Consider the following 26,532-nt stretch of genomic DNA (forward strand, 5'->3'; position numbering starts at 1 on the left):
CGAAGAGTACCAATGAAGTAAGGAAAAAGGTTTTCTTTGTGCGTGTCATAGTTTATTTAATGCCTTAACTAGTTGCGACCAAAAATTTCACCAAATAGAAAGCATTGACCCTTATGGAATCGTCAATGTTTTGGACAAGGTGGGCGTACTTGTCCTGCCTAAGCACACTTCGCTCCACGCTCGAAACCTTCAGGTATGTACTGCCTCCTTGGATTGGAATCCCCCGAACATCCCACCTTGAATCCACCGTCCCTCGGGAGAAAGCATCGAGTCGATGGGATTAATCACGAAAGCCTCGAATTTGTCGATTCCTCGACAATATCGAGGTGGTTACGTCAAAGCCTCGACGTTTCCAAAAGTATCAATTCACGAGACTTACTTTCGGCGTTTCGAGGCCGCGCCTGACGTAAATAATATCGAGTCGACGCGACCTATACCATTTTTCTGAACTGAAGGCGGCTGACCTTGAGCGTGCTCGCAACCCACCCACTCTTCTAGCCAATCACAGAAGAGCGACAGGAGAAAGTGTGGAAGAGCCCGCAGTCTCTCTCCGAACTCCGAGCAGTGAACATCGCTCTCCGGCTGGCAGTGTTGCCAAGCCGAATCTTTGGAGATCGCTTTGGCGCTCGTTCTGCCGCCCCCGAAATTACCGTTACTCCCAAGGCTGGCAACGCCGGTCGGCCGGATGGAGGGGAGCGTAGGGGAAAAGGGATGGGGATGGAGGGGAACGGAGAGGTGGAAGGTGCAGCGCTTCTGATTGGCTACTTGCTATTTTCCACCCAGCCGATTTCAGTTCAGAAAAATGGTATAGGCCTCGAGAACAATTTCGAGTTTTGTTTATCCTCGATTTACAAGTAGTGAAACTGCAGCTGGCTTGATTTAGAAGTTCATAGTTCAATAGCTGACGTATGTACGAGGGTGATCACTATCTTATTTCATACTTTTAAGAAGGAACATGTGTAATGATACATATAGCTGTAGAATTTTAAAATATGATTATCTACATCTACATCTACATAATACCCTGCGAGCCACCTCTAGGGTGTTTGGCAGGGGATGATCAATCACCAGCATGCAGCATGCATTTGGACTCCCACATGCACACTACACCGTCCAAAGAACCTCCCGCATAATAACAAACTATACTACTATATGCTGTTATAAATAGAATAGAAATTCAGAAACATGCATTAAGTTTTATATAGGTTAGTAAGCTACACTACAAGTCATGCAATCTATTTACGAGTTCTATTGCTGCCGTTATAATCTCTTATCGATCGTGGAAAAAATGACATTCGGAATCTGTCTGTTCTGCAATCTATCTCTCTTATTTTATTTATATGATCTGATCTTCCGTAGTACGTTGGCGTCCGCAAGATATGGTTAACTTCGTCAGAAAAGACACTGCTCTTGAATTTATCTAAAAGGTTTAGTCTATTTTTCAATCTACGGTCCGACAGAGATTCCCATCCGAGTTTATCTAAGAGGTCAGTTACACTAACAAGACTATCGTAACGACCTTTCACATACCTGGCAGCTCTTCTTTGCACGCGTTCTAACTCTGTTATTAAGCCTTTTTCATGAGGGTCCCAAACACTGGCAGCGTATTCCAAATGTGGTCTAACGAGGGAAAAGTAGCTAATTTCTCTCACTTTGTCGTCGCACTTTCCTAATATTCTTTTAACAAAACCCATTTTACGATTAGCTTGACCGGTTATTTCTCGAATATGTTTATTCCACGATAGATCATTATTGAGTCTAACCCCTAGATATTTCACGGATTCAACTGCCTTTAACTGGGTGCCCCGAATGATATAGTTACGCTGCAGGGAGTTATTCTTCTTCCAGAAGTTCATTACGACGCATTTTTCCAAATTTAATTCTAACTGCCAAGCATCGCACCAAGCTTGGATAGCGGCAAGGTCATTCGTAAGTTCATCTATATCTTTGCTGGAACGGATTTCTCTGTAAACTACAGCGTCGTCTGCAAATAATCGTAACTTACTCTGCACTACTTCGCCAATGTCGTTTATATAAAGAAGGAATAGGAGTGGGCCAATGACACTACCCTGAGGAACGCCAGAAGTGACTCTAACCTCATTGGAGACTGCACCGTCTAATACTACTCTTTGGACGCGGTCGCTCAAAAATTCTCTAATCCAGGAAATGACATCTTCGTCTAGAACATAAGATTTCAGTTTTATTATTAACTTACCGTGGGGTACTTTATCAAATGCCTTTTTGAAATCAAGAAAAATCGCGTCTACTGGAATGTTGTCTTCCCCGGAGACTAAAATATCGTGGGCGAAGAGCGCTAAATGAGTTTCGCACGATCTGCTTTTCCTGAATCCATGTTGATTTCCCATTAATAAGTTTTGTGCGTCTAGATGTTTCATTACCGAGCTGACTACGATGTGTTCAAGGACTTTGCAAGAGATGGACGTTAAAGATATCGGCCTGTAATTAGATGGCTGTTCCTTGTCTCCACCTTTAAATATTGGCGTTACATTAGCGATTTTCCAGTCATTAGGTACTTCGTGTTGCTTGATGGATTTACTGAATATTAACTGCAAGTAGGGGGCAATTTCTGAGGCTAGTTCTCTATATACGCGAGAAGGGATTTCATCTGGACCAGGTGATTTATTTGGACTGAGCGATTTCAATATATTGTCTATTCCGAGCGTACTAATGTCAATAGCTGGCATCTTATGTATACAGGGATTGTCATCGGTCTCGGGTGAGTTTTCGGAAGGCTCCGTGAACACGCTCTTAAAGTATGAATTTAATAAATTGGCTTTATCGTAACTGCTTGTCAACACATCTCCATTGTCGTTTCTCAGCGAACATACGGTAGATCGTTTACCTTGAACTTCCCTAACATATGACCAAAATGCTTTTGGGTTGTCCTGTAACTGCTCTACTAGTGTTTTTCTTTTAAAATTCGTGAACGCATTCCTGAACGCTTCCTTCGCGGCGGCTTTAGTCATCCTATATTTTTTAATTATTAGCTCGCGTTCATTAGCGGATAAATCCGTGCTGACTTTTTTCATTTTAGCATGACACGCTCTCTGTCGCCTCAATGATTTTCTCACTTCCGCGTCGTACCATCTCGGTTCGCTGCCTTCTTTTACTATTTTACTAGGGATGTAGCTATTTATTCCCGAAGTTACGAGCGAAAGAAAAGCTTTCCAAGTATTCTCAACATTTAACTTTAATACTGATTCTTGAAACTCGGGGAAAGCATTTTTCAGATGACTCTTAAACCCATCAAAATCAGCTCTTTTAAAAATGAAAACTTTACGCTCTTTTTTAAAGTTTACAGCGGTATTTAGAGAAAACTTTGCAGTTACTACCCTATGGTCACTTATTCCTTCGACAGTGCCAACGTTTATTACCTGATGTGGTATATTTGTCGCTAATAAATCAAGAATATTTTCTCCTCTGTTTGGTGCGGATGCTATTTGAAACAATGAATTAGATGTAAAAGTGTCTAATAAAGCCTCGCAGATCACTTTATCCCTCCCACCAGGAATGAAGCTATAAGTCTCCCAATCTATAGAAGGTACGTTGAAATCTCCACCCACAATCAAGTTTCTTTCAGGATACTTGGATGCTACGCTGTTTATTTGATTTTGAAAATCCAACATTGACGTTATATCTGAGTTAGGTGGTCTGTAATACGAACATAATAAAATAGTTTTGAATTTTGGACATTTAATTAAACACCACACAGATTCAACGCTGGTCTCAGTTACGGTTATCGCTTGGCTGACGATTGAATTCTTTACAGCTATAAAAACTCCGCCCCCAACTCGATTAATTCTAACTTTCCGATAAACAGTGAACGATTTTGGGAAGATCTCATTGTCTGAATCATCATCTGTTAGCCAACTTTCTGTTCCAAAAATTACGTTACACTTCGTGCTATGAATTAAATGGTGGAATTCGGGAATCTTATTTCTTAAACTACGGCAATTAACCACAGCCACGATTAAAACTTCGGAAGTAGAATTATTGCGATTCGGGAATAATTCTGATTTGCTTTTGTCGAATAGACTATTCACAGGCTCTAAACCGCTGATAAATGGAAATGCATCTGTAGTTGTCTCGCTATCAAAATGACTTGAGGCTTGACTGCCTTTGAACGTACTGCTCGACTGACGCTTTTCGTGCTTAAATGTAATACCTGAAACGCTGATTTTTCTTTCTACTTCTCTATTCTCATTTCTGGAAGAATTTTTGTCTGTGAAAAGTTTTGAACTTACCCCTTTATTTTTCAACCCACTAATATATCTACACTCTGCCCTACTCTCTACTCTAAAAAAGACCTACAGTGCTCAAATATGCTACTCGCTACACGACTAGCCGACTCGGCCGTGTAATGGACTCCCGAACGGTTCAGAGGGATCCGACACGATCGGATTGCCGGCCTAAGGTCCACGAAGGAGGCTCCGATGTCCGTGCAGAAACGACGCAGCCTCTGGTTTATGCCTTCCACTCGGCTCCAAACCAGAGAACCACGATCGATCCTCGGGACAAGACTACAAATCGAAAGCTCTATGCCGATCCCAGTGGTCCCACCCACCCGCTTCACTTCGGAATTCAGATCCCGGAGGGAATCTAGAATTTCCTCAGATCCACGGAAGGTGGCATCATTGACGCCGACATGAGCCACAACCCGCAGTCTGGAGCACTTCGTGCCCCGTACCGCCGCACCAACCGCCTGCGTCACCTGAGGAACACCGCCACCAGGGATGCACCATGATGTCACACGGTCGCTTACACCCTCGCGGTCTGCCCTCTCCCGTAACGGGACCATCACACGACGGACATTGCTACTCCCTAAAACTATGATCCCCCCCTTCCCACTCTGACGCGCCGTTCCTAGGTGCCGGTTTCGGTTTCGGTTATCCCAAAAACCGAAGTTTCTAGCGGTTGTTTCGTGAGCTATCACCTGTGAACTAGCTTTCTAGTTATTTTCTGTGAGGAATCGTGTTTTAATATTCGCAATAACGAATCTCCGTCACAATAGAACAATATTTTTATAGAGGATTCCATAGCCCCTAAATTGTTAGAGTTAGACAAAACTCATGAACTCTCGGAAATTTATTATCGGTTGTGTATACGTTCGTGTTGATTTTGTTATTATTATTGGTTCGTGTAAATCCTTTCTGATACGAATGCGGAGTATTGCAGAGAACAGAGTGCACACCCAGGGGTCAGCGAAGTAGTGTCGCCACCAGGGGCGGTCTGGCCTAATCGGCTGGTCGACAATCGCCGAGGGCCCCAAGATTAGGGGGCCCCCACAATGTTCGCGTTTATCGCGAAGCATATGTGAAAGGTATAATAAAAAATACTCAGATTACTTGAGCCAAAATATTTTGCTATCATAAAATTCTACGTCTCATATAGGACCTTTGATTACAACATACCCATTGGCCGGATGAATAAAAGTTGAGCAAATGCTCATGAGCATAAGCTTGGAGCATGAGCATTTGCTTTGAGCAAAAGGTAAGAGCATAAGCATTTGCTCCATTTGGTATGAATAAGCTCTACCTTATGCTCCGGAGCAAATGCTTCAGTTTAAATACCTTTTGCTCAACATTTTGCACACGGCGCGCTCGCTAAAGACCGACTTCCCCTGCTTTGCTACAACTGCCTCGTCCACAAACGGCACTTCATTATACATTTAACAACTCATTTCTGCTATTTATACTCAACAATAGCCCTTTCGTTCACACAGGGGTACTTAATTATGAGTCGAACTCTAGAGTCAACTATTTTAGTCCACTGTTATTTGCGTACATTTTTGTGGTAACGTGTATATTTTATGGCAGTAATTCTTAATCGATGGAAGATTTAGATGAGTAGAGTAAATTAGCAGAGTTTCGTGAGTTTTTTGGGCAAATAAGATAACATTGGGAATTTTAAAGAATTACTTTTTGTTATGAAAAATAAAATAAAGGTGTTAGGAGATGAAAGAGAACCAGGTGCTTTATTTGAATGGGCTATTTGAAAAGATTATATTGGAGGTTTTTGAAGTGAAAACTTCTTTAGCGGCGTTAAGCACTTTTGCGGGATGGGGGAAAAATCATAGAATTCGCGTGAGCGTCACCGACCCGACACAGCGATCGCTACAGCGAGATATACATTTTGGTCTTTAATTCGTCTCTTAATATCACATCCTCGGTAGTATAGCGTTCAGTATCCCCGCCTGTCACGTGGGAACCTGGGGTTCGATTCCCCGCCGGGGAGGATTTTTTTCTCAATATCATACAATTTAAAAACTTTTACAATGGATATTTCAACTACGCAGGCTGACTAGGTATAGTAAATAAACTTTGTTAATATATAGACTGTTAAAGTCATTTTGTTTTAAAAATATTAAAATTGAAAATAAATATCTATATTGTATAAGTTCATTAAATATAAAGAGCTCGTGCATGAACGTGAAAAAAAGCGTAGAATGTACGTGTATATATTTTTCTATACAGTGCGCATTATTTTGTAGACTGTTAATAGAGAAAAATATTTACACTTTGTTAATATATTGTTAATTTATAGACTATTAAAGTCTTTTTGTTTTAAAAATATAAAATTGAAAATAAAAATCTATAGTGTATATTGTATAAGTTCATTAAATATAAAGATCTCGTGCATGAACGTGCAGAAGAGTGTACACGCTATAAAAATACAGGTCAGTACAATTTAAGGCAGTTTATTTTATCTGCATAGCGAACAATTATAGGTTTAAAGCATATTAAATAAAATAAATAAAAGCATATTATATTTTAATATATAAATGATGTTACTTTCTATTCATACACATCGTATTTTTAATATATATTTAATAATAAACAGTTTGCTAAAAAAAATAATTTCAATTTTTGTTGAAAAATGAGTATTACTGGAGAAATTAGTTCTTTAATAATATTAAATCTATATAAAAAATAATGGATAATAATTATTTCAGTTTTCACTTCTGTCGGCCAGTCTCACGTCTGCCCCGTTTTTTAGATTTCAGTGCAGTTTCTAGGAAAAAATTCTCTAAATAGACAATGTAACAATATCACACTAATAAATTTTATAAGGTATGGAATTCTCACTTTTCGTAGTATTTTCTCTTTAGAAATAGCTATTTTTATTTACTTTTATCCAGTTTTTAAGAGCCAGAATAGCGTCAAAATCCATTTCCGGGGATACAAACTCGCACGTATATCTCGGGATTTTGTGATCCACAGTTCCCAGCCAAAATGGTTGTCTCCTGGGTGTTAGGTTTTTTATAGTTGGTTTCAGACAGCGAAAATCACTTGATTGTATTTTAAATTGAGTCATGGCATAGTGGCTAGGGATAGTTAGGGAGTGGGAATATGGGTAGGGTTTAGGGCACATTTAGAAAATCTGTATTTAGGTTTGATTGGAGGTTCACAGTCCCAGAGATTTTGCAATAAAGGATTTTTCGACTTTTATAAGTGCACTTTTCAGAGATGTTTAAATTAGAGTTGACGAAAGATCTTTTCGAATGTTTTTGCTGCTGATAAACCAAGGTGCGCCGATGATTCGTCTAATGATTGTATTTTCGGCAACCTGAATTTTCTTTAGATGAGATGGGGCTAAGTGAAGCCACGCCGGAGACGAGTGGGTAAGGATGGGCTGTAAAATAGGGTGGTTTCCTATTATTTTCTTATTGCCAAAATGGAAATATTGTTATTCCTGGAGTATATATTTAACGCTTTTACATTTTTTTAATGGCGATATCTATTTTTCGCGATTCAATGAAAAGTGAAAATTTTCAAGCGCGCAAAAAACGCGACGGCTAAGTATGAATGCTGGGAAAAGCCCGTGTGACGTCATTCTGGTTCCAGCTATCGCTGTGTGAGGCCACGTGGGTGCGAGGCTATGAGCCTCTCCTCACCCACAGAATCGCAGCGTCATTGTTGACGATAATGGACAAAAGAATCGGGAGCGCCTAACCTTCAGCAAACGATTATTTTGCCCAAAGAATCGCCCCATAATCGTATGATGATAATCGGTGCATAATCGTCTCAAGAATCGTGCGCTGGCTAAGTATTCGATTATTCACCGATTCTCTGCGTAAGCTAGGAATATTGTTATTCTGTCCTGAATCGCTACCTTGCGCTACCGGTTATTTGAGTGTGAAGCGATTCTTTTTGTGGCGTGGTAGAATAATCGTCTCGTAGGAACGCTAAAGACCTAAAGATATCGGCGCGCACCGTCTCATTTGTATTGAGTGAAAAATAAAATGCAAAGAATCGTTTTTATTGTCGTATTTTGAGATTGTGCGGATGCTGTAATGGTGGTATTTTGAAGGTGGGTGTCGTGATGCGTGTTAAATAATTTAGTTCGTTTTTGAACTTGTAATATTAAGTTATTTTATCTCTGGCAATCTTAGATCCGGACGATGAGTGGTATAGAGCGTTCCACCATGGAAGAAGGAGGGGAAAACTCCTCCTTCTTCCATGGTTCCACATTTAGTTGACAGTACGGGCCTTATGGATAACAGTGTTGCCAAGCTTCCGCTCCGCCGGCAGGCATCATAACAGCGTATGCAACCACACATAATAGAGCGCCAAAATGGTTTAGTTCAAAAAGGAGTTCGGGATTGCACGAAAGACGACGTAAATTAAGGAATTTTTTAGCGTAAATTACAATACCTTTGCTGCAATATAAGAGGAAAAGTCTTTTGTTATTTTATGCACGTACTTGTTCAAAGCACAAGCAGAATAATGAATAATCTGTAATGTAAAAAATAATAAATTGAAGGATAATAAAAATTATCGCCACTCCTGAATGAGACGAAATTTCTATTCCTTCCATATTATGCAATATTTTTTGGCTCTAGCTAGTATTACATGAAAGGCGATGTTGTATAAGACATCATCAATCTTTAATTTTTCAAAATTTTCCCGTACTTGGTTTATTGTAAATGAGAGATCTCTTTTCAAGCTGACATCTTCAAAGATAATTTCCTTGATTTTCTCTTTCCTCCACCTTAAAGTAGGCAAGGATTCCAATTTCCTTCAGTAATAAGAGGCATTATCTACCACTATAATTGATCCTTCGGGTAAGTTTGGAAGAAGTGAGTGCTCAAACCATCTCTCGTAACACTCGCCACCCACTTCTTCATGATCATCCATTGAGTTCTTTTTGTACAGAAACACATGCGATGCTCCTTTTATGAATCCTTTTTCCGTTCCTGCGTGTATAATTGCAAATCGTCCTCCTCGGGAAGTGGGGGCCAAGCCCAGTATTTAGTCCAGCAAGGAAATCTTGACGCGGATTTTCTAATTGTTTGTTTCGCAAACTAATGTTCACTATTTGTCCAACATTAATCCAACTTTCGCCTGTGGTTACACTCGTCCTGAGTTCGCGACGATATTTTTTTAGCTGCCTTAAATAATTAATTGTGCCACAAACGAATAATATCATCTCTTTCGATAAGGAGGATTCTTTTCCCCTGCGTTCATACACGAAGGCTATGTCCAAAAGAAGTCTATAGTGTTGTCCTTTTGTAATCTGGGATAATACTATCCATATTTACCGAGTTTAAGATGGATTTTAAAGTCGGAGGAATATTTTTCACGAAGGATTCATGTACCTTCCTTCTAATTCCCGATCTTACCAAACCGTCGAAAATCACTGCTCTCGAATTTTTGTAAGGCTGTCTAATTTCTTTAGTTTTTGAAGGAGTTACCAATGGACCCCGGGAGCTTTCGTTTCTCACTCTGTAAATAGTGAGCTCCAACACCCAGTAGCCTTCGAAGCTTCTCGGCAGGCCTCACTAATGCTGAGAGATTTCCTTAAGTACGAGAAGACTTTGAGCACCAACTATCTTTCGCGGCTTATGAGCTTCTCACATTTTCCCCTCTTCTTTGTATCGGACATATTGATTGGGCGTGTTACAGCAAAGATAAGTGTAAAACACACTTCACAATTCTCAAATTCAGCAGACCAAACAACACTTGTTCACTCCAAAAATATGCAATGACAAACTGAACGCCTTCGTAAATTCTTCCCACGGCCCCTTCGGCTAGGGTCGCTTTTGGTGCAGGTTTTATGGTACCCTATCAAAGGAACTCAGAAAAAAAACCCAAGCCCCCTTTTGTAAAAGGCGTACACTGGATGGGGTAGTGTTTCGCACAGATTAAGAGATATTCTTTTTCTTGGTTTCCGCGATGGGACCTAGCCGTGTCCCAATCCAGAAGGGTGCACCCTGCGCCCTGTGCCCTACCCGCCCTTGGGGCACCTTGCGCCCTTCGTGCTCTTCGAACCGACGCCAGCGCCAAAGATGGAATTGGTCATTTTGCGAATCATAAACAAATGAGCTACGGTTTCCAAAAATTCTGATTTTATGCTAACACAACCATAATAAATGGTTTTTATTGTAATAATTGTTACAAAATGGTTCTTATCAATGTAAGAAGATAATGATAAAAAAAAATAGCAAGAAGCCTGCATATGCTGCTTCATTAGTGTTTAGATTAAGTCGTATATATAAAATATTTACTAATGTTTATCACGTGAATAGAATTCCTCAGAGTAATAAAAAGATTGTTTAGGTGTCGTTAAGGTTATATAGATATGATTTTTCGGACCATGATGAGGTTAAAGAGTACTGGCACTACCACTTAATTACGGCTAGACGGGAATTCTGTGATATAATGAAATAACTTTTTATGAACCAGTACCACAGTCGTTGTACCACTACCTCCAGAAACCACTCCACTTGATTGAAGTAGTTTTAATATAACGATCAGCTAATTACAAAAGGTAATCTTGATCGTTAGCTAGGCATACTCAAGAACCTACTAATACCATGCCAATGCCTCGTACCACAAGCCCTGCATCGACACAAGCTGATGCTTTATGGAACAAAATGAGAATACACGCAGCGGAGGGATTAGGTGAATGCATGCTTCATTCACATTCACGAAAAACTTGTTTAAACATATCCACACACATTTACGATTACAATCTTAACTTAAGATTCTTTTTATTACGATAAATAGTTTAATCTAGGTCGACTTGAATGAAGAGATAACACGTTTCGGAGGTACTGAAAGAAAACCTTCTGAAATATCGAATTTGTGGAATTAATTCCTTCTGGTAACAATTTCTTTGAGCTGCAATTGCCAACAGACTAAAATTAAAAATCTTTATAACCTTCCCGTTCACAAAAATGGATGCATATGATACGGAAGAACTAATATTACCTGCACCTACGTAGGTAACCTAAGCAACATTATGCAAGAATCCTAATGTCAATACCGAGGTTGATGCTAAATTGAGTCGGACAAACAATTACAATATGATAGCAAATGGTTCGGAGATGGGGATATAGTAACGGGAAATAATATGATGTTGAGGTTGCACTTCACATCATGCCGATAAATATTGCTTATTTTTGCCAAATACGTACCTTATATACAGCGGCGGGTAACCTATGCTTTGAAGCAATAAAACAGCAACCTAACCTTCAATAGCACGAAAGCGAGAGCACATAGGACGTAAGACACATTTAAGGATTGTAACTTCATTTATTATTTGTGCAACTCATGCTACGAATTACAATTATCCCTTTAAATTATGCAACAGCATTATTTAGTTAAGATGACATGAATGAACTAGCCATTCCCTTGACGCCAACCTTTATGGAACTGAGGCCGTTTTCCAATTCGCAATTATTCACCCTTCTTGCACTTTTCGATCGTCAACTTACGGATGTGACGACAGCAAGGGTGGATCCAATCGGTTGAGGGCGCAAGGGAACGAAGGGTAAGTGAACTAGGGAACGCGGATGCTCCCTCGCTCCCTTCCCCTCGTAGGAAGTGGACGTCAAAATGGCGGCAATCGAAAACTCAGAAATCTTGAACTGGGGCGGAATTCTGTACACGGATACCGACGATCGTCGGTGTCGGTAGCTACCGACGATCGTCGGTAGCACCGATAGAAATGTGATTCACAAAACGCCGCTACCGACAGATTGTCGGTGCAACCGACAAATTCGTGACGTAATGCTTTTGTCGGTACGAAAGTGGCACCCGCACGCGAGGCTAGGCGCCTCGACCAATCATATTTCTCCTTTGTTTGCATTAAACAGCATTAAACAAATGAGGCTCCGAAAACGCCATCTGTTATTCGTCAGCCCGCGAAGAAGTTAAAAAGAGTTGATCACTGCTTTGTGAAATATTTACGATGTTTAATCACTCTGCGAACACAATTTCTTACTCCCGTTGGAGCGATGTGGCTTTTATTCCGAGATTTTGCTGAATTTACCATCGGATTTGTTCTAGCCCAAGTAAAAAAGGCTTTATATTCAAGGATTCAGCGGTCGTTGATAGAAGAACACCGGCAACATTTGGTGCTCAATGTATTGGAATTTTCAAGTATAATTGTCTTGAGGAGGACTTTGTCTGCTACTTAATTGTTCACCTACGCTTATTATAATTGTATCTTGGGATTAGCAGAGACGAAATTATTTTTATTAGTATTGTAACAATGTACCTTCATCTTGAGCCACGGCTTGTTTACATCGTTTGCCTCATTGTTCGCCGTAAGTCCGATACTTCCACAAGGGTAATTATTTAATTAGAAAACATTTTTGTCGCTTGAATTCACATTTCGGGCTATTTAAATTACATTCGTTGAGAAAAATACCGAGATTCCGTGAATGTCACGGAAGGTATCATCAGTATCATCGCGTCAAGTGTTGTGATTGTGAACTTGAGTGACATACTTTACGCTATCTATTTGGAAGTGTTAACTTTTGCATTTTGATACCATTTGTGTGTTATTTCAAACTTTGCGTTGATATGACTTTCACTAAATATGCTTGATCAGTGTTAATTTGTGATATACCGTTGAAAGTATGAAGGTTTTCTCGTGTTGAAATGAAATTTTTGTAGTTTTATGATGAATAATTCATTAAATGTTTCCTTGTTTCGTGCAATCATTCTTTTTATTTGCCCCTTTCTACCGATGGAATACACGGTACGTACCTACTCAGTGCTCTTATAGTAATAATGAAAATCTATCTTGAAGTCCCGTACGGTGTTTGGTTAGTATGGTGAAGTAAATTCAGCATTAATTTTACGGGAAGTTTTGTGCACCGGTAACGACGTCAAAGAGTGAGAGGAGTTAAGTGATGCCATTTATATTCTTCTAAAATATAGTAGCAATAGGCTTTTTCTATTTCGTCGTTGCTGTCTGATGCTCTCAAGAGTACTTACGAAGGTAGGAGAGTTATTTTCATTATAAACCCCATTCTCAGATGCTCACTTAGGGTATTGAAGTTAATATGAAAGTGAGCGAAATGTCTACGTATATATTTCATTGAAAGTGCATCAATAGGCATTCGTTTTTATTGAAAATATAAATTAATTTCGGATCCAAACTTTACGAATCAACAATAGGTACCTATCGTGTCTTGTTGTGAGTAATTTAAAAGCAAAGCAATACGTTACATACTTAAAATTACGGAATATTTATAATGTAAAATACCTTACGCTATTGGAACGCATAATGTAATATACGTGTAACATTGGTAAAGTTAAATACTGCTCCCACTATGTAAATTTTACGTTTCAAGTGTTTAATCAATCATTTTTATTATAAATAACATACAATTAGAGCGCTTCCACGGATCTAGCGTCGTAGATTATGATTTAAAATCGTCAGCTTAGGCCGAAAAGTGTAAACAAAAGTCCGCCATGTTGCTAAAAATTTGTCGGTAGGTCCTACCGAGCGTTTTGAAATCGTCGGTATGTACCGACGGGTTTACCGACAACTGTCGGTGGGATAACGACAATCGTCGGTAAAACGTGTCTCCTGAATCGCTCGTAACGAGACTTATCGGTAGGACCGGCTTACCGACACCGACAATCGTCGGTACGGTGTACAGAATTCCGCCCCTGGGGCGGAATTCTGTACACGGATACCGACGATCGTCGGTGTCGGTAGCTACCGACGATCGTCGGTAGCACCGATAGAAATGTGATTCACAAAACCCCGCTACCGACAGATTGTCGGTGCAACCGACAAATTCGTGACGTAATGCTTTTGTCGGTACGAAAGTGGCACCCGCACGCGAGGCTAGGCGCCTCGACCAATCATATTTCTCCTTCGTTTGCATTAAACAAATGAGGCTCCGAAAACGCCATCTGTTATTCGTCAGCCCGCGAAGAAGTTAAAAAGAGTTGATCACTGCTTTGTGAGATATTTACGATGTTTAATCACTCTGCGAACACAATTTCTTACTCCCGTTGGTGCGATGTGGCTTGTATTCCGAGATTTTGCTGTATTTACCATCGAATTTTTTCTAGCCCAAGTAAAAAAGCCTTTATATTCAAGGATTCAACGGTCATTGATAGAAGAACACCGGCAACATTTGGTGCTCAATGTATTGGAATTTTCAAGTATAATTGTCTTGAAGAGGACTTTGTCTGCTACATAATTGTTCACCTACGCTTATTATAATTGTATTCTTGGGATTAGCAGTGACAAAATTATTTTTATTAGTATTGTAACAATGTACCTTCATCTTGAGCCACGGCTTGTTTACATCGTTTAAAAATACATCGTTTGCCTCATTGTTCGCCGTAAGTCCGATACTTCCACAAGGGTAATTATTTAATTAGAAAACATTTTTGTCGCTTGAATTCACATGTTGGGCTATTTAAAATACATTCGTTGAGAAAAATACCGAGATTCCGCGGATGTCACGGAAGGTATCATCAGTATCATCGCGTCAAGTGTTGTGATTGTGAACTTGAGTGACATACTTTACGCTATCTATTTGGAAGTGTTAACTTTTGCATTTTGATACCATTTGTGTGTTATTTCAAACTTTGCGTTGATATGACTTTGACTAAATATGCTTGATCAGTGTTAATTTGTGATATACCGTTGAAAGTATGAAGGTTTTCTCGTGTTGAAATGAAATTTTTGTAGTTTTATGATGAATAATTCATTAAATGTTTCCTTGTTTCGTGCAATCATTCTTTTTATTTGCCCCTTTCTACCGATGGAATACACGGTACGTACCTACTCAGTGCTCTTATAGTAATAATGAAAATCTATCTTGAAGTCCCGTAAGGTGTTTGGTTAGTATGGTGAAGTAATTAAATTCAGCATTAATTTTACGTGAAGTTTTGTGCACCGGTAACGACGTCAAAGAGTGAGAGGAGTTAAGTGATGCCATTTATATTCTTCTAAAATATAGTAGCAATAGGCTTTTTCTATTTCGTCGTTGCTGTCTGATGCTCTCAAGAGTACTTACGAAGGTAGGAGAGTTATTTTCATTATAAACCCCATTCTCAGATGCTCACTTAGGGTATTGAAGTTAATATGAAAGTGAGCGAAATGTCTACGTATATATTTCATTGAAAGTGCATCAATAGGCATTCGTTTTTATTGAAAATATAAATTAATTTCGGATCCAAACTTTACGAATCAACAATAGATACCTATCGTGTCTTGTTGTGAGTAATTTAAAAGCAAAGCAATACGTTACATACTTAAAATTACGGAATATTTATAATGTAAAATACCTTACGCTATTGGAACGCATAATGTAATATACGTGTAACATTGGTAAAGTTAAATACTGCTCCCACTATGTAAATTTTACGTTTCAAGTGTTTAATCAATCATTTTTATTATAAATAACATACAATTAGAGCGCTTCCACGGATCTAGCGTCGTAGATTATGATTTAAAATCGTCAGCTTAGGCCGAAAAGTGTAAACAAAAGTCCGCCATGTTGCTAAAAATTTGTCGGTAGGTCCTACCGAGCGTTTTGAAATCGTCGGTATGTACCGACGGGTTTACCGACAACTGTCGGTGGGATAACGACAATCGTCGGTAAAACGTGTCTCCTGAATCGCTCGTACCGAGACTTATCGGTAGGACCGGCTTACCGACACCGACAATCGTCGGTACGGTGTACAGAATTCCGCCCCTGGAGTTTTAAGTAATTTTGTGTTTATTATGTGAGCTCTTCTACGTTTTATTATATCGGCATTGTGAATTCTTGCTCTTCGCATGCAAAAATATAAGTATAAAGGTGAAATTGATTCTTAAATCAACCACCAGATATTCTAACACTACCCCGTGCGTCACATTTCGTTACTGCCAATAGTTCGCATTATTTCCGTTCACACTTTATGGTGCCAGTAGAGCATTAGTAAGGGAACAGGGTGCAAGGGAGAAAGGGATCAAGGGAATGAGTGCATACTACGTGGATTGGAAAACGGCCTGACACTTGTCCACATATTACGCTTTCATCCACATAATTATCACGAAAAATTCCGTTCATTTGTTTAAACAACATTCACTTAAACAGGCATGAACAATCTTAAGTGGTTAATCCATTCAGCCGGCGTAGTTATCTCCGATCCTTCCGTCGCGTCGACCGCTGAAGGGCACGTAGGTACCTTTCTCGTACCCTTCGTGCCCTTAACTCCACACGCCCTTCAGACCCTTGCACTGAGCGTATTGGGACGACCCTTACCTGACGTCACTTCCTGAACGTGACGTCAGCAAGGGCACGAAGGGCGCATAACCGTGGATTGGGACACGGCCCTAAACACCCAAGGCGAAAGCGTCTTATTTCCAAGCCGCTTGCTTACTTTCGTGTATCAATGTATTGAGATAAAAACACTGCTGTTACGACGTATGAGTATTCTCTATTTAGGATATCAAACGAATAGATAAATACATTCAGTATGCATTGACAAAAAACTCCTTTTCCGCCCGAGAATTTTCCCTCTGCGCGCAAGAAAAAGCAAGAAGCCCGGCCCAGCGGCACCGTAATATTTTTTCTTAAGATCAAAGCCTTGTAACTCGCTTCAGAATTGATGCAAGTTAATGATTTTTTCACCAAAAATAACCTTGTAGTTTTCTCCACATATGCAGCATGTAGGGACCTACGACGTAAGAAACGTAAGTTGGTAAGCGGATACTTTTTACCTTGCAAAAATCAAAATTTTCTTATCCTAAAGGGTGTTACGTCGGCATAACAACATTTTAACTCAATATTTGTACAATTGGTGAAGACCTTCAAGGAGAAAATAGTGTGCAAAATTTTTTGCAGAAGATTCAATTCAATACAGACAACGGTCAGGCAGAAATTGCGAGAAGAAGATAAAGTAAAATAATACACGTTTCTGACGGAAATTTAAGGAAATGTTTTTTATAGCTTTTGTTATAATTTTTATCGAAAAAATATTGGCACGAATGATTGTAGCATCTCTTTCTACATTAGCATGCAATTTTTAATCAGTGCATACCGCAGCATTAATTTTCGTGCTGTTATTGACAACACCGCACTCCCGGCCTTATGGAGATTAACATGGAAATCGATTCTCTGTGGTTGGTCGGTTTCATCCAATTGGATGAAAATTTAGAACCTGTCCTATCCATTTGTACAAATCGGTGATTTGTACAAACGATAGGACCAAAAGCCAGTTGGACAAAATTTTGACCGTGGGACAGGGTGCGCGTCAGTTGCATCAAATTTTGATGCAAATATTTTGACGCAAATTTGACCGTGGGACATCGGCTTAAGAGCCCATACTGTCAACTAAATGTGGAACGCTCTATAGCAATGCCTTCTTAAGCTTACGAAGGCATTGGTGGTAGTAATAAAGTAGCTAAGTTTTTGCCTTGTTCTTGACAGTGATATCGTCAATAGGTTTTTCATGCCATTAGTACATGACTATAGGAAATTGTTTTTCTTTAGTCTCACTCAAATTTTTGTGGAAATACTTCCACAAGTGACTCTTTATTGGTGCCATATCACTTTCGTTTCTGAGCTTACACCGAACAAAGGATTTTAGTGACTTATGAGTGAATCGGCTTCAGATGAGGTGTCTGGGCTCTTCCACTTACGTGGTGTTATACATTTATTTACGATTGATTATTAGGTAAGCGTTGCCAAATTAGCTTTATTACATATTGGCGGTGAAAAAAATTGTTCGTCCTTGACCAAATAGGCCCTGTATTCCATATGATCATGTAGTTACTCAACGCGGCCATAATTTTTTTCGCTAATTTTTCATGATTTCTTCCTTCAACAATAGATATTTTCTCCCATCAAAAATTTAGAATTTGTTTTATTGCTTATGATTGTCTTCAAATTTTTCAATCACCAATTGCGATATAAGGATAGATTGTCATGAAAAATATATGCTCGCTCTCGTTTCTCGCAAGTGAGCACGCTTCTTATTCCCGCCGATTATATTCAAATAATCGGATGTCCATAATCGATTCAATAATCGCAATAATCGAAAGCAAATAATCGATTATTACGTATAATCGATTATTTTTGCCCATCTCTGGTGCCCACCGTAGACTGAGGTGACCTCAGTGCACGACTGTTTACGTGCGTGATCTTGCATTGGCAACGCATCTTGAGCCAACCGGCACGACGTAACTTATTTTTATCATTGCATTTCTATGTGCCTTAGTAAATCCGTAGTATTATATGGTATCATGCTCATGAAAGGTGTGTGCTGTTTGGAGTTTGAGGGAACTTAATCGTTAACTGAAGCGAGGATACTCTCCCTAACTCTTGTTGGCAGCAGTGGATGACCCTCATACCGACGAAGAAGACATGGATTCTCACATAAGGTACGTCAAACCAAGGGTCCTGCAAGAATTGTAAACTTAAGAGGCGATCTTTCCCAGTGTCTGTAATCGACGAGCAATCTAAACAAAGGTAAATATTTTAAGATAAAAGGCTACGAGCTTTTGTTGACCAGTGGAATCAGCAGTTAAAACCAACCTCAGGCAAAAAGCACTAGTGATAAGCCTTGCCAATAAAAATTGTAAAATCTAGGATAGGATGAATTCTCACTAGTTACTGCGGAGCCTAACCGAATCCAACCATGTGATAGGTAAATAGTTTCTAGGAAAGGATCTAATCTGATGCAGACCAGCTGAGAAAGTGTTAAATCACGATAGTGATTAAATTACGTGAAAAAACATGAATGTGACACCTTCTACATTATTCAAATTATAGAAAAGTAAAAAAGTAACTGGGGATCAAAGAAATTACTCGGAAGCATTATCACAGCGTTTCAAATTACTGCAGAAATTTTGTAAGATATTTACAAATACATGGCTTAAAATTAAAGGACAATTTCTTCACAAAACTGCAGTCTTTCTCATTGTCATTCAGGATGAAGAGATAGGTGCAAGGAGTAGAGAAATATATCCTCAACAATAACATATAGAAAGTGACTTATTGCAGAAATGTAAGTGGCAAAAATAAAACGTTGATCATATAACTAAAGGATGTACATCACTGGCAGGAAAAGATTGCACGAAACGCCACAATGACACAGCTAACCGAAACAGGAAGATCTGTCATACAACTGCATTAATTACCATAACAATACAGTCATATTACAAAATGGGACTCCTTGTATTTCATAAGTATTTCAGTGGTTTTACAATATCGAGTCCTTTAAAACAATTGTTTTATGTATATTCATGTTCCAGGAAACACCAAAGTTGTTACAAATTGTATTTCTCTTGGATTACCGTCGTAACACATTTGTATACCAAGAATACATTTGGATGATATTCGTATGAGTCAGTAATATGCATATAAAGTGGTGTTTTTGCTGTATTGTTGCCACAAATATAAGAATCAAAATACAAGCTGTTCCGCTTGTATTTTCATTCTTATATATTCCTATATTAATGCCACAAATGGAGAGGTGTAAAGTAAAATATACTCTGAATAAATAGTTACCATAACTTCATATGATAAAAGTGTATTTATTGCAATCTTTCTTATCGAAAAGGAATAACAAAACACAAATTATATTTTAACCTGTTATTAGGAATAATGTCACATTCTGTCTATTACACTTGTGTAGCCTGTTGTATACATATTTCTCAAACAAATAGTGTATCTTTATATATTTCGTTCATCATTGCAGCACCTGTGAAGGTACGGAGAGATAAATTTTTTAATAGAGATGAATGAAAACACACCTTTAGCATCATTTAGGGGTCACTCCATGTCAAATCACCCAGAAATTTTAAAAATGACACCCACCGACTCAGATTTTGATGAAATTTTTGTCACTAGCTACTATCACCTATCTTATGACCCGTGTAAAATATTTCCTCTCTCACTCTCATAGTTTGCAATATATGAGGAGTCGAAGTTTGAGATGTTTGCTCGGAAGTGGTGATAGTGGAAGTCTAATTCCAGAATGCAGGGCACAGGGTAAAAATTCATAACTCAGGAACCACGTATTATATTTGAATGAAATTTTGACCCCTTGCCAAATCCAAAAAGAAGCCAAATTACAAGTACATAGCTTCCACAGTAATGTCTTTTATTCCCCTTGCATTGTTATGTTAGCCAAAATGATGTCAACAGTTGTTAATTAACCGATTTTTTAGCTCAAAAACATTACTTCTTATTTCCAGATTTATCACCAAAAGGCAGAGTTGTTAACTCATCCAATTTTTTTTAAATTGAAGGTTAATATATGCTCCAATATACTATGAAATAAAAATGGTGGTGTTTTGACTTTCACTATGAATATTTCAGGTTTTACTTTTTTCCTGCCTCTGTGAGAGGGATTTTGGACATGTAGCGTAAGATAATAAGTATAAGTGTATCCATACCTTCATGAGGATATATTTGAAATAATGGTCAGTAAATCTAAGACCAAGCATGTAGTCTAGTGAATGTGGCTCTTGTTCATATAATTTTTTTTAAGAACAATGCTTGGTTTGTGGCAGCTGAGGGTGTAAGAGTCCAAATGGCTCAGAAACTGTGAAATGATGCTCTTTTCCTGGAATTTACCCATTTTTCAAGTGTTTTGTTTATGGAAAAAGTGGTATCAACATACATGAGACTCTTACTGTGCATTAGAGGATAAATGGAAATACTAATTTAAATAAAATTATTTAAATAATACACTTCATTCATAAAACTTACTTTCAAAAAGAGGTGAAATGAGTGCAGCAGAAATGCTCCTGCAATCTGCGGCCACACACTTTCTCATTATTTTGACCAAATTGTTTCCTGAGGATCTGTCCAAGCTCTTTATCATTTATTTATCCTGAAATATGTTTCTGTATGTTAAGGTCAACACGAGTCACTTTTGCAATATGTATCTTTTATTAGTAATGTGAGGAATTAAATTACCAAAGATTCCTTAAGGTCAGGGTGTCTTCGTAAAGGATCTTCCACTTCACACAGCTCTCCTGTGCTTTTTCCTGAGAGAGTATGCATGCATGTTTATGTACTGGGCTTCTTGGTTGCAAAACATTCTCTTTCTCAGTGCTTCCCTCTCCAGATTTAGATTTCTTGGCTGGAATTACAATCCTTGTATTCTGTTTTTTTTTTTTGCATCAAACTTGCACTTTTTGTGCTTTCTGGCATTACTTCAGTTTGATAGCCAGGGTTTCAAGTTTTAATCGCTTCTTGGAAATGACCTGATGTGTCAACATTTGTATGGACTCTATAAATATAAGCCTGGAATAAGAACACAAAATCGTAATGTGATGCGCATTGTATAGTCCTCGGTGTTAGAATGAATTTTTACTTATATAAACAAAATCCTTTGGGTAGCAACAATGTAGAAATGATTATTTACATAAAATTATACTCAATAAACTATAAAATAATGAAGCTAGAAACATTAGCTAAATTAAATTGAAGTTATGACGCCTCAATGCACAAGAATCAAATCAGGAACCTTTCACACATTACCATATTATATCTTGATGATTTTATCGCTAATCAATTTAAATTGATTAGCGATAAAATCTACAAAACGGTGCCAGAGTCGGGAGAATAGTCTCAACCAAATGAAGCAGGGGTCACGACCAGGAGAAGAGGAGAGTTATATAAGTATTCTGGGACGAGTCACGGTGATAACTTTACAGAGTCATCAGCAATGCACAAATTGTACGAACATATACTGAATTACAAATCCTCTGTAAATTAATGTAGAATTTTTTAATGCTACCATCTTACAGTTGTATTACAAGAATCACTAAAATTTGAAACTTGGCAAGAGATTTTCCATTTGTGTACAAATGCTAGCTCTGTCTGTGAAAATAATACACCATGCTATAGCCAAAAAGTACCGACTAATGGAAGATATCAAGCCACGCTAGGAATATACCCCACAGAAAGTATTTGAGAAAAGGGAATAAAAACTATTCAGGGCTGGGAAATTTTCAAATACAAGAATACGCCACAGTTCCTGTGGATTGTCTGCACATCCTGGAGCATTTTTCCAGAAATTTTCTGTGTTCATTGAATCAGTTAGGGGATCTCGTGTGAACTCAAAATTTATTTAATGTATGAGGTAGCTATTTTGAGAAAATAACCTAAGTTAGAAATAGTCATTGAAGTAAAATTACACCAAATATTTTATTCAAATGAATTTTGTCTGGAACAAAATGTTACACCATGAAATGTGCTTTTTAAATCATACATACATCACATTTGCACTTAACTGAAATTATGTATGAGATGCTATTGATTTTGTGAACCCACATGAATAGTGCCTTTAACTCCAGTACATCGCTGTGTGGCAACCAAATGAATCCTAAGATTAGGAAATAGTTAATCAGCCTCCCATAGCAATTCATGTGACCAAATTAAATGAAATTGGCACGTAAAAAAAAGTTTTTTCCATCTGGCTATGCTCAGACTGCCTTTTGTAGTGTTTTAAAATTAAAGTAACAGAAGCAGGCGTTATGTAGTGGAATGACATTCTAAGTTTTTTAAAAAATAACACGAAGATGGCAATATTCCACAAGTTTATTGTCCGTGCAACGCGTTTCGACCGTTAGGTCATTATCAAGTACAATGACCCAATGTTGTACTTGATAATGACCTAACGGTCGAAACGCGTTGTACGGACAATAAACTTGTGGAATATTGCCATCTTCGTGTTATTTTTAAAAAAAACTTGTTTTAAAATTGTTTGCTTTGCCAACAATTATTTGCCGTTGATGAGCATTTGAACCTTGTTTTATTGCATCTTGTATTTTAATTGTGCTCATTATTAATGTTTGATAACTAGTATTGCAATTGCCATGAATAAAGCCTTTGTTTCTTATTTTGTAGGTGCATTGGAGTCCATGGGCATAAGGAATGGATCTTAAAAGCTGCTGCGTTTCAACAACAGTACTATATGGAAAAAAAATCATGGCTAAGCTTTACTGGAAAAAGAGAAATATTGGAGGAAGAAATAAAAGCTCTATTTGTTGATCATACTTTTACCAATAACGTTGAAAAGCTCATGGATGTGATTTATAAACAGGTATATGGCTTTTCTAAGTTTCGTTTGCAAATTTTAGAGCCGAAGAATAAAAATAATAAACTTGTATTATTTCTTGTGCGGCATAACGGTAATCAGAGTTTAATTGATCAAGAGGGGTATGTATATCTTCGCCTGTTAGATGTTAGCTTTCAAAAGCAGTTTCATTATCATCCTGAAATAATTTTAAAAGTTCATGATTTTGAGGGATTATGTCTAGAATTGGCAATAAGGTTACATGGTGAAGAATATGACATCACCAGACTGGGTCTAATGATATACGTAAAGCTTGGCTTACATTCACAATTTGCTGGAAATTCACTAATCAATATAGGGAAAAAAGGTGATTATTGCATTCATTTTCCAGTTGTCCGAATAGCAAGACATGGAAATGAGAGTGTGTGTAAACGGTCTATATTTTATGTGGACCACATTGGTAGAGTATACTGGGATTGGGAAGACTTCCTTCGCAAAAATATTTATCCTGAATGGATTATGTGCTATCCCCGCAATGGCGTCTACCAAGCTAATCTAGAAGGTGACGTATTGTTAGATGTCAAATGGTCACCTGCTAAAGGGAATGTCATGAATGCACTTGATGTTATAGGACCATGTATTGCGTTAGGATCCCTGGCGCTTGGTGGCGGTGTCTTAGCGGCCACAGGTGTGGCCATTGCATCTGGGTGTTCTCTTGTTGTGGGAGGCAGTCAGTTAGTCGATCGCTGGAAGCATGGACAAAGTATAACAAATCATGAGGCTGCTGGGGGATGGCTGAATTTTGTTGGAGGACTTGCTGGCGTCGCCAGTGGGCCATTGAAGTTGGCTCAGGGACTGAAAACTGGAGGGAAGATGGCGAAAGGAATTCAGGTGGCCACAAAAATTTCAAATGCGGCACCTAGTATCACTGCTGGTGGGAAAACCATTGGTGGTATTGAGAAAGTAATTGCAATACAGAGGTGTTTCAGGGGAGTAAAATATACTCTGCATGATGTTCATGCTGTATTTTCTTATGTGAAAGTCAAATGCATTGAATTGAAGAATTTTGTCATTGAGATCAGTTTCAAAGTTAAGGAGTTTTTTTTAAAACTGTGGTGCACGTATTTCCCATTGGTTGAACACTGTGAGGTTGCTAATGGTATATCGAGTGTTATGTCAGCATCAAAAAATTTGGAAACAAATGTGGGTGATTTCAAAGATGAAAACGATTTCTACAGCATTGCCAACTTAATATTTGAAATTAAGGCTTTGAAGTTGAAAAGTATGGAAAAAGAATATCAAGAGCACAAAAAAAGGGCACAAGAAAGTTTAGGAAGTGGCTTTGATGAATCACTTTTTGACAAAGAATGGGGTATAAATGTTGGTGATGACAGGAAAAAAAAATTTTTAGAGAAAGTGAATTCTGAAATATCTGAGGGAGAAGTCATTGAGTGTCATGAAAAGTACACTAATGAAATCTCAATACTAAATCATGGGTTTGATGTTGTAAAATTTTCAACCGATAAGGCAGCTATCAGAAGTTACCTAATTTTTCATTGTGTGAATAGAGATGTCACCCCTAAAGAGTTTTTCTCTATGATAACAAACATAGGAACAGAAGTTTCTAATTTTGTGAAAATTGATGAGTGTGGACGTACAAAATCTACAACATATTATGATGATAAAATTCCATTAGTCGTAAAAATTTCAGATATCAATGGCAAGCCTTTTGTAGATTTTGCTCGTGTTGAGGAATATATAGATGAGTCAAAAAATTAGCCAAACCATTTACAGTGGCAGAAAAAATTAGCACAGCCAAGAGTTAAGGCCTATTTACATGGTACATTAACCCGGATACGAGTAAATGTCTAATGGTATTAACGTGCGAATGAACACGAAAATGTACCGTGTAACTACTTAACTTAGGCAAATGCATGCACAGAAAATAGAACCTGTTCTTATTTGGTTCATGCATTCGTACACGTTCCGTTCCGGTCCACAAAAATTATTCATCCAAGCAGACATTAAGTCGAGCGTGTTAATGTATCATGTAAACAAGCCTTTACAGAGGTTTTACTTCAGCCAATTGGTTGCTCAGGTAAATCACTGTCAAATTTCATGTCAATTGAATCTTAAAGAGGTTATATATTTCAATGCCCATTTTTTTCCTATTAATAATACATTGTTCTATAATGAACCAAAAATGAGGAAGAAAATCTTCTTCTTGTTATAGTTTTTCGTGCCTTTCTACAATTATAAGCATATGTTGGTAATATTTTTATTTTGGCAAATTGTGAATAAGATTTTTTTCATTATTAATTAATAAGTCACAAATAATTACAATGAGTGAAACTATGATTTGATGGAAAGCCTTGTTGGTTTTTGCATTATATGACCAGGTACATATATGTACTCCATTTGGTTGTAGTATCTTCCCTTTCATGTGTGGTAATAAGATAATTTTTCATGTTGAAAACATATGTTTTATTGTGTATTGCTTTTGCTCAGTTTTTGTAGCCATTCCGAAACCTTAACTATGGTGATGGTATTTTTTATCATACATGTTAATGTGACCGGACTGTTGATTTAGCAAAGACAAATATGTATTATACAGTGCAGTGAACAGAACCTATATCTTTTGTACTAGGGCAGGTGATCATGGTTGGAGATGACTTGTATACTGTTGTGCCTTAAATACACTTGCTCTTATAAGACTTATTGGGAGATAGCCATTGTGGAAATTTAATTGCCATTTAACTATGAAATAAATAAGTTTGGTATTTTAATAGTTAAAATTTGTGAAACTTATTTTTCCCTTGTTAATTTCAGGATGCAGGCAGATGGACTGCTTTGTTTTTTTTTGCATTTGCTTTGGTTTTCAAGGTCAATTCTTAATTTCATGAATCCTCTCTTAGTCTCTCTCACACTCACTTTATAAGGATGTACTGGCAAGGAATTCGTCACCCTAGCTGCCCAGAACAACATCTCCCCTTAATACATTTCATACAGATGGCGAAAATTCTTGTCATTGTCTTCCCAAGCGTTCCGGATGGATGACGAAAAGTCTCGTCATTTAGACGTGTCAACATTAAAAATTATGTAACATGATATACATATTCTGTACTAATTTTTCAGTTACTTTTTGTTACTTATTATGAGTAGATGTATCATAATTTTCAAAAAGGTATTTGTATTTGTATAAAATGTAGCCATTTAACCATATTTTAAC

At 38.0% G+C, this 26,532-nt stretch overlaps 1 protein-coding gene across 1 annotated transcript; it reads left to right on the forward strand.

Moving 5' to 3' along the window:
- Positions 1-18,342: 18,342 nt before the first annotated feature.
- LOC124167825 lies at positions 18,343-26,098 on the forward strand. Its single transcript, XM_046545864.1, has 2 exons — positions 18,343-18,651; positions 23,135-26,098. The coding sequence occupies exons 1-2, from the start codon at positions 18,635-18,637 to the stop codon at positions 25,080-25,082; spliced, it is 1,965 nt and encodes a 654-aa protein (XP_046401820.1). The 5' UTR covers positions 18,343-18,634; the 3' UTR covers positions 25,083-26,098.
- The last annotated feature ends 434 nt before the right edge of the window (positions 26,099-26,532 follow it).

Source organism: Ischnura elegans, chromosome 11, assembly GCF_921293095.1.
Source record: "Ischnura elegans chromosome 11, ioIscEleg1.1, whole genome shotgun sequence".
In the NCBI taxonomy this organism is placed as follows: domain Eukaryota; kingdom Metazoa; phylum Arthropoda; class Insecta; order Odonata; family Coenagrionidae; genus Ischnura; species Ischnura elegans.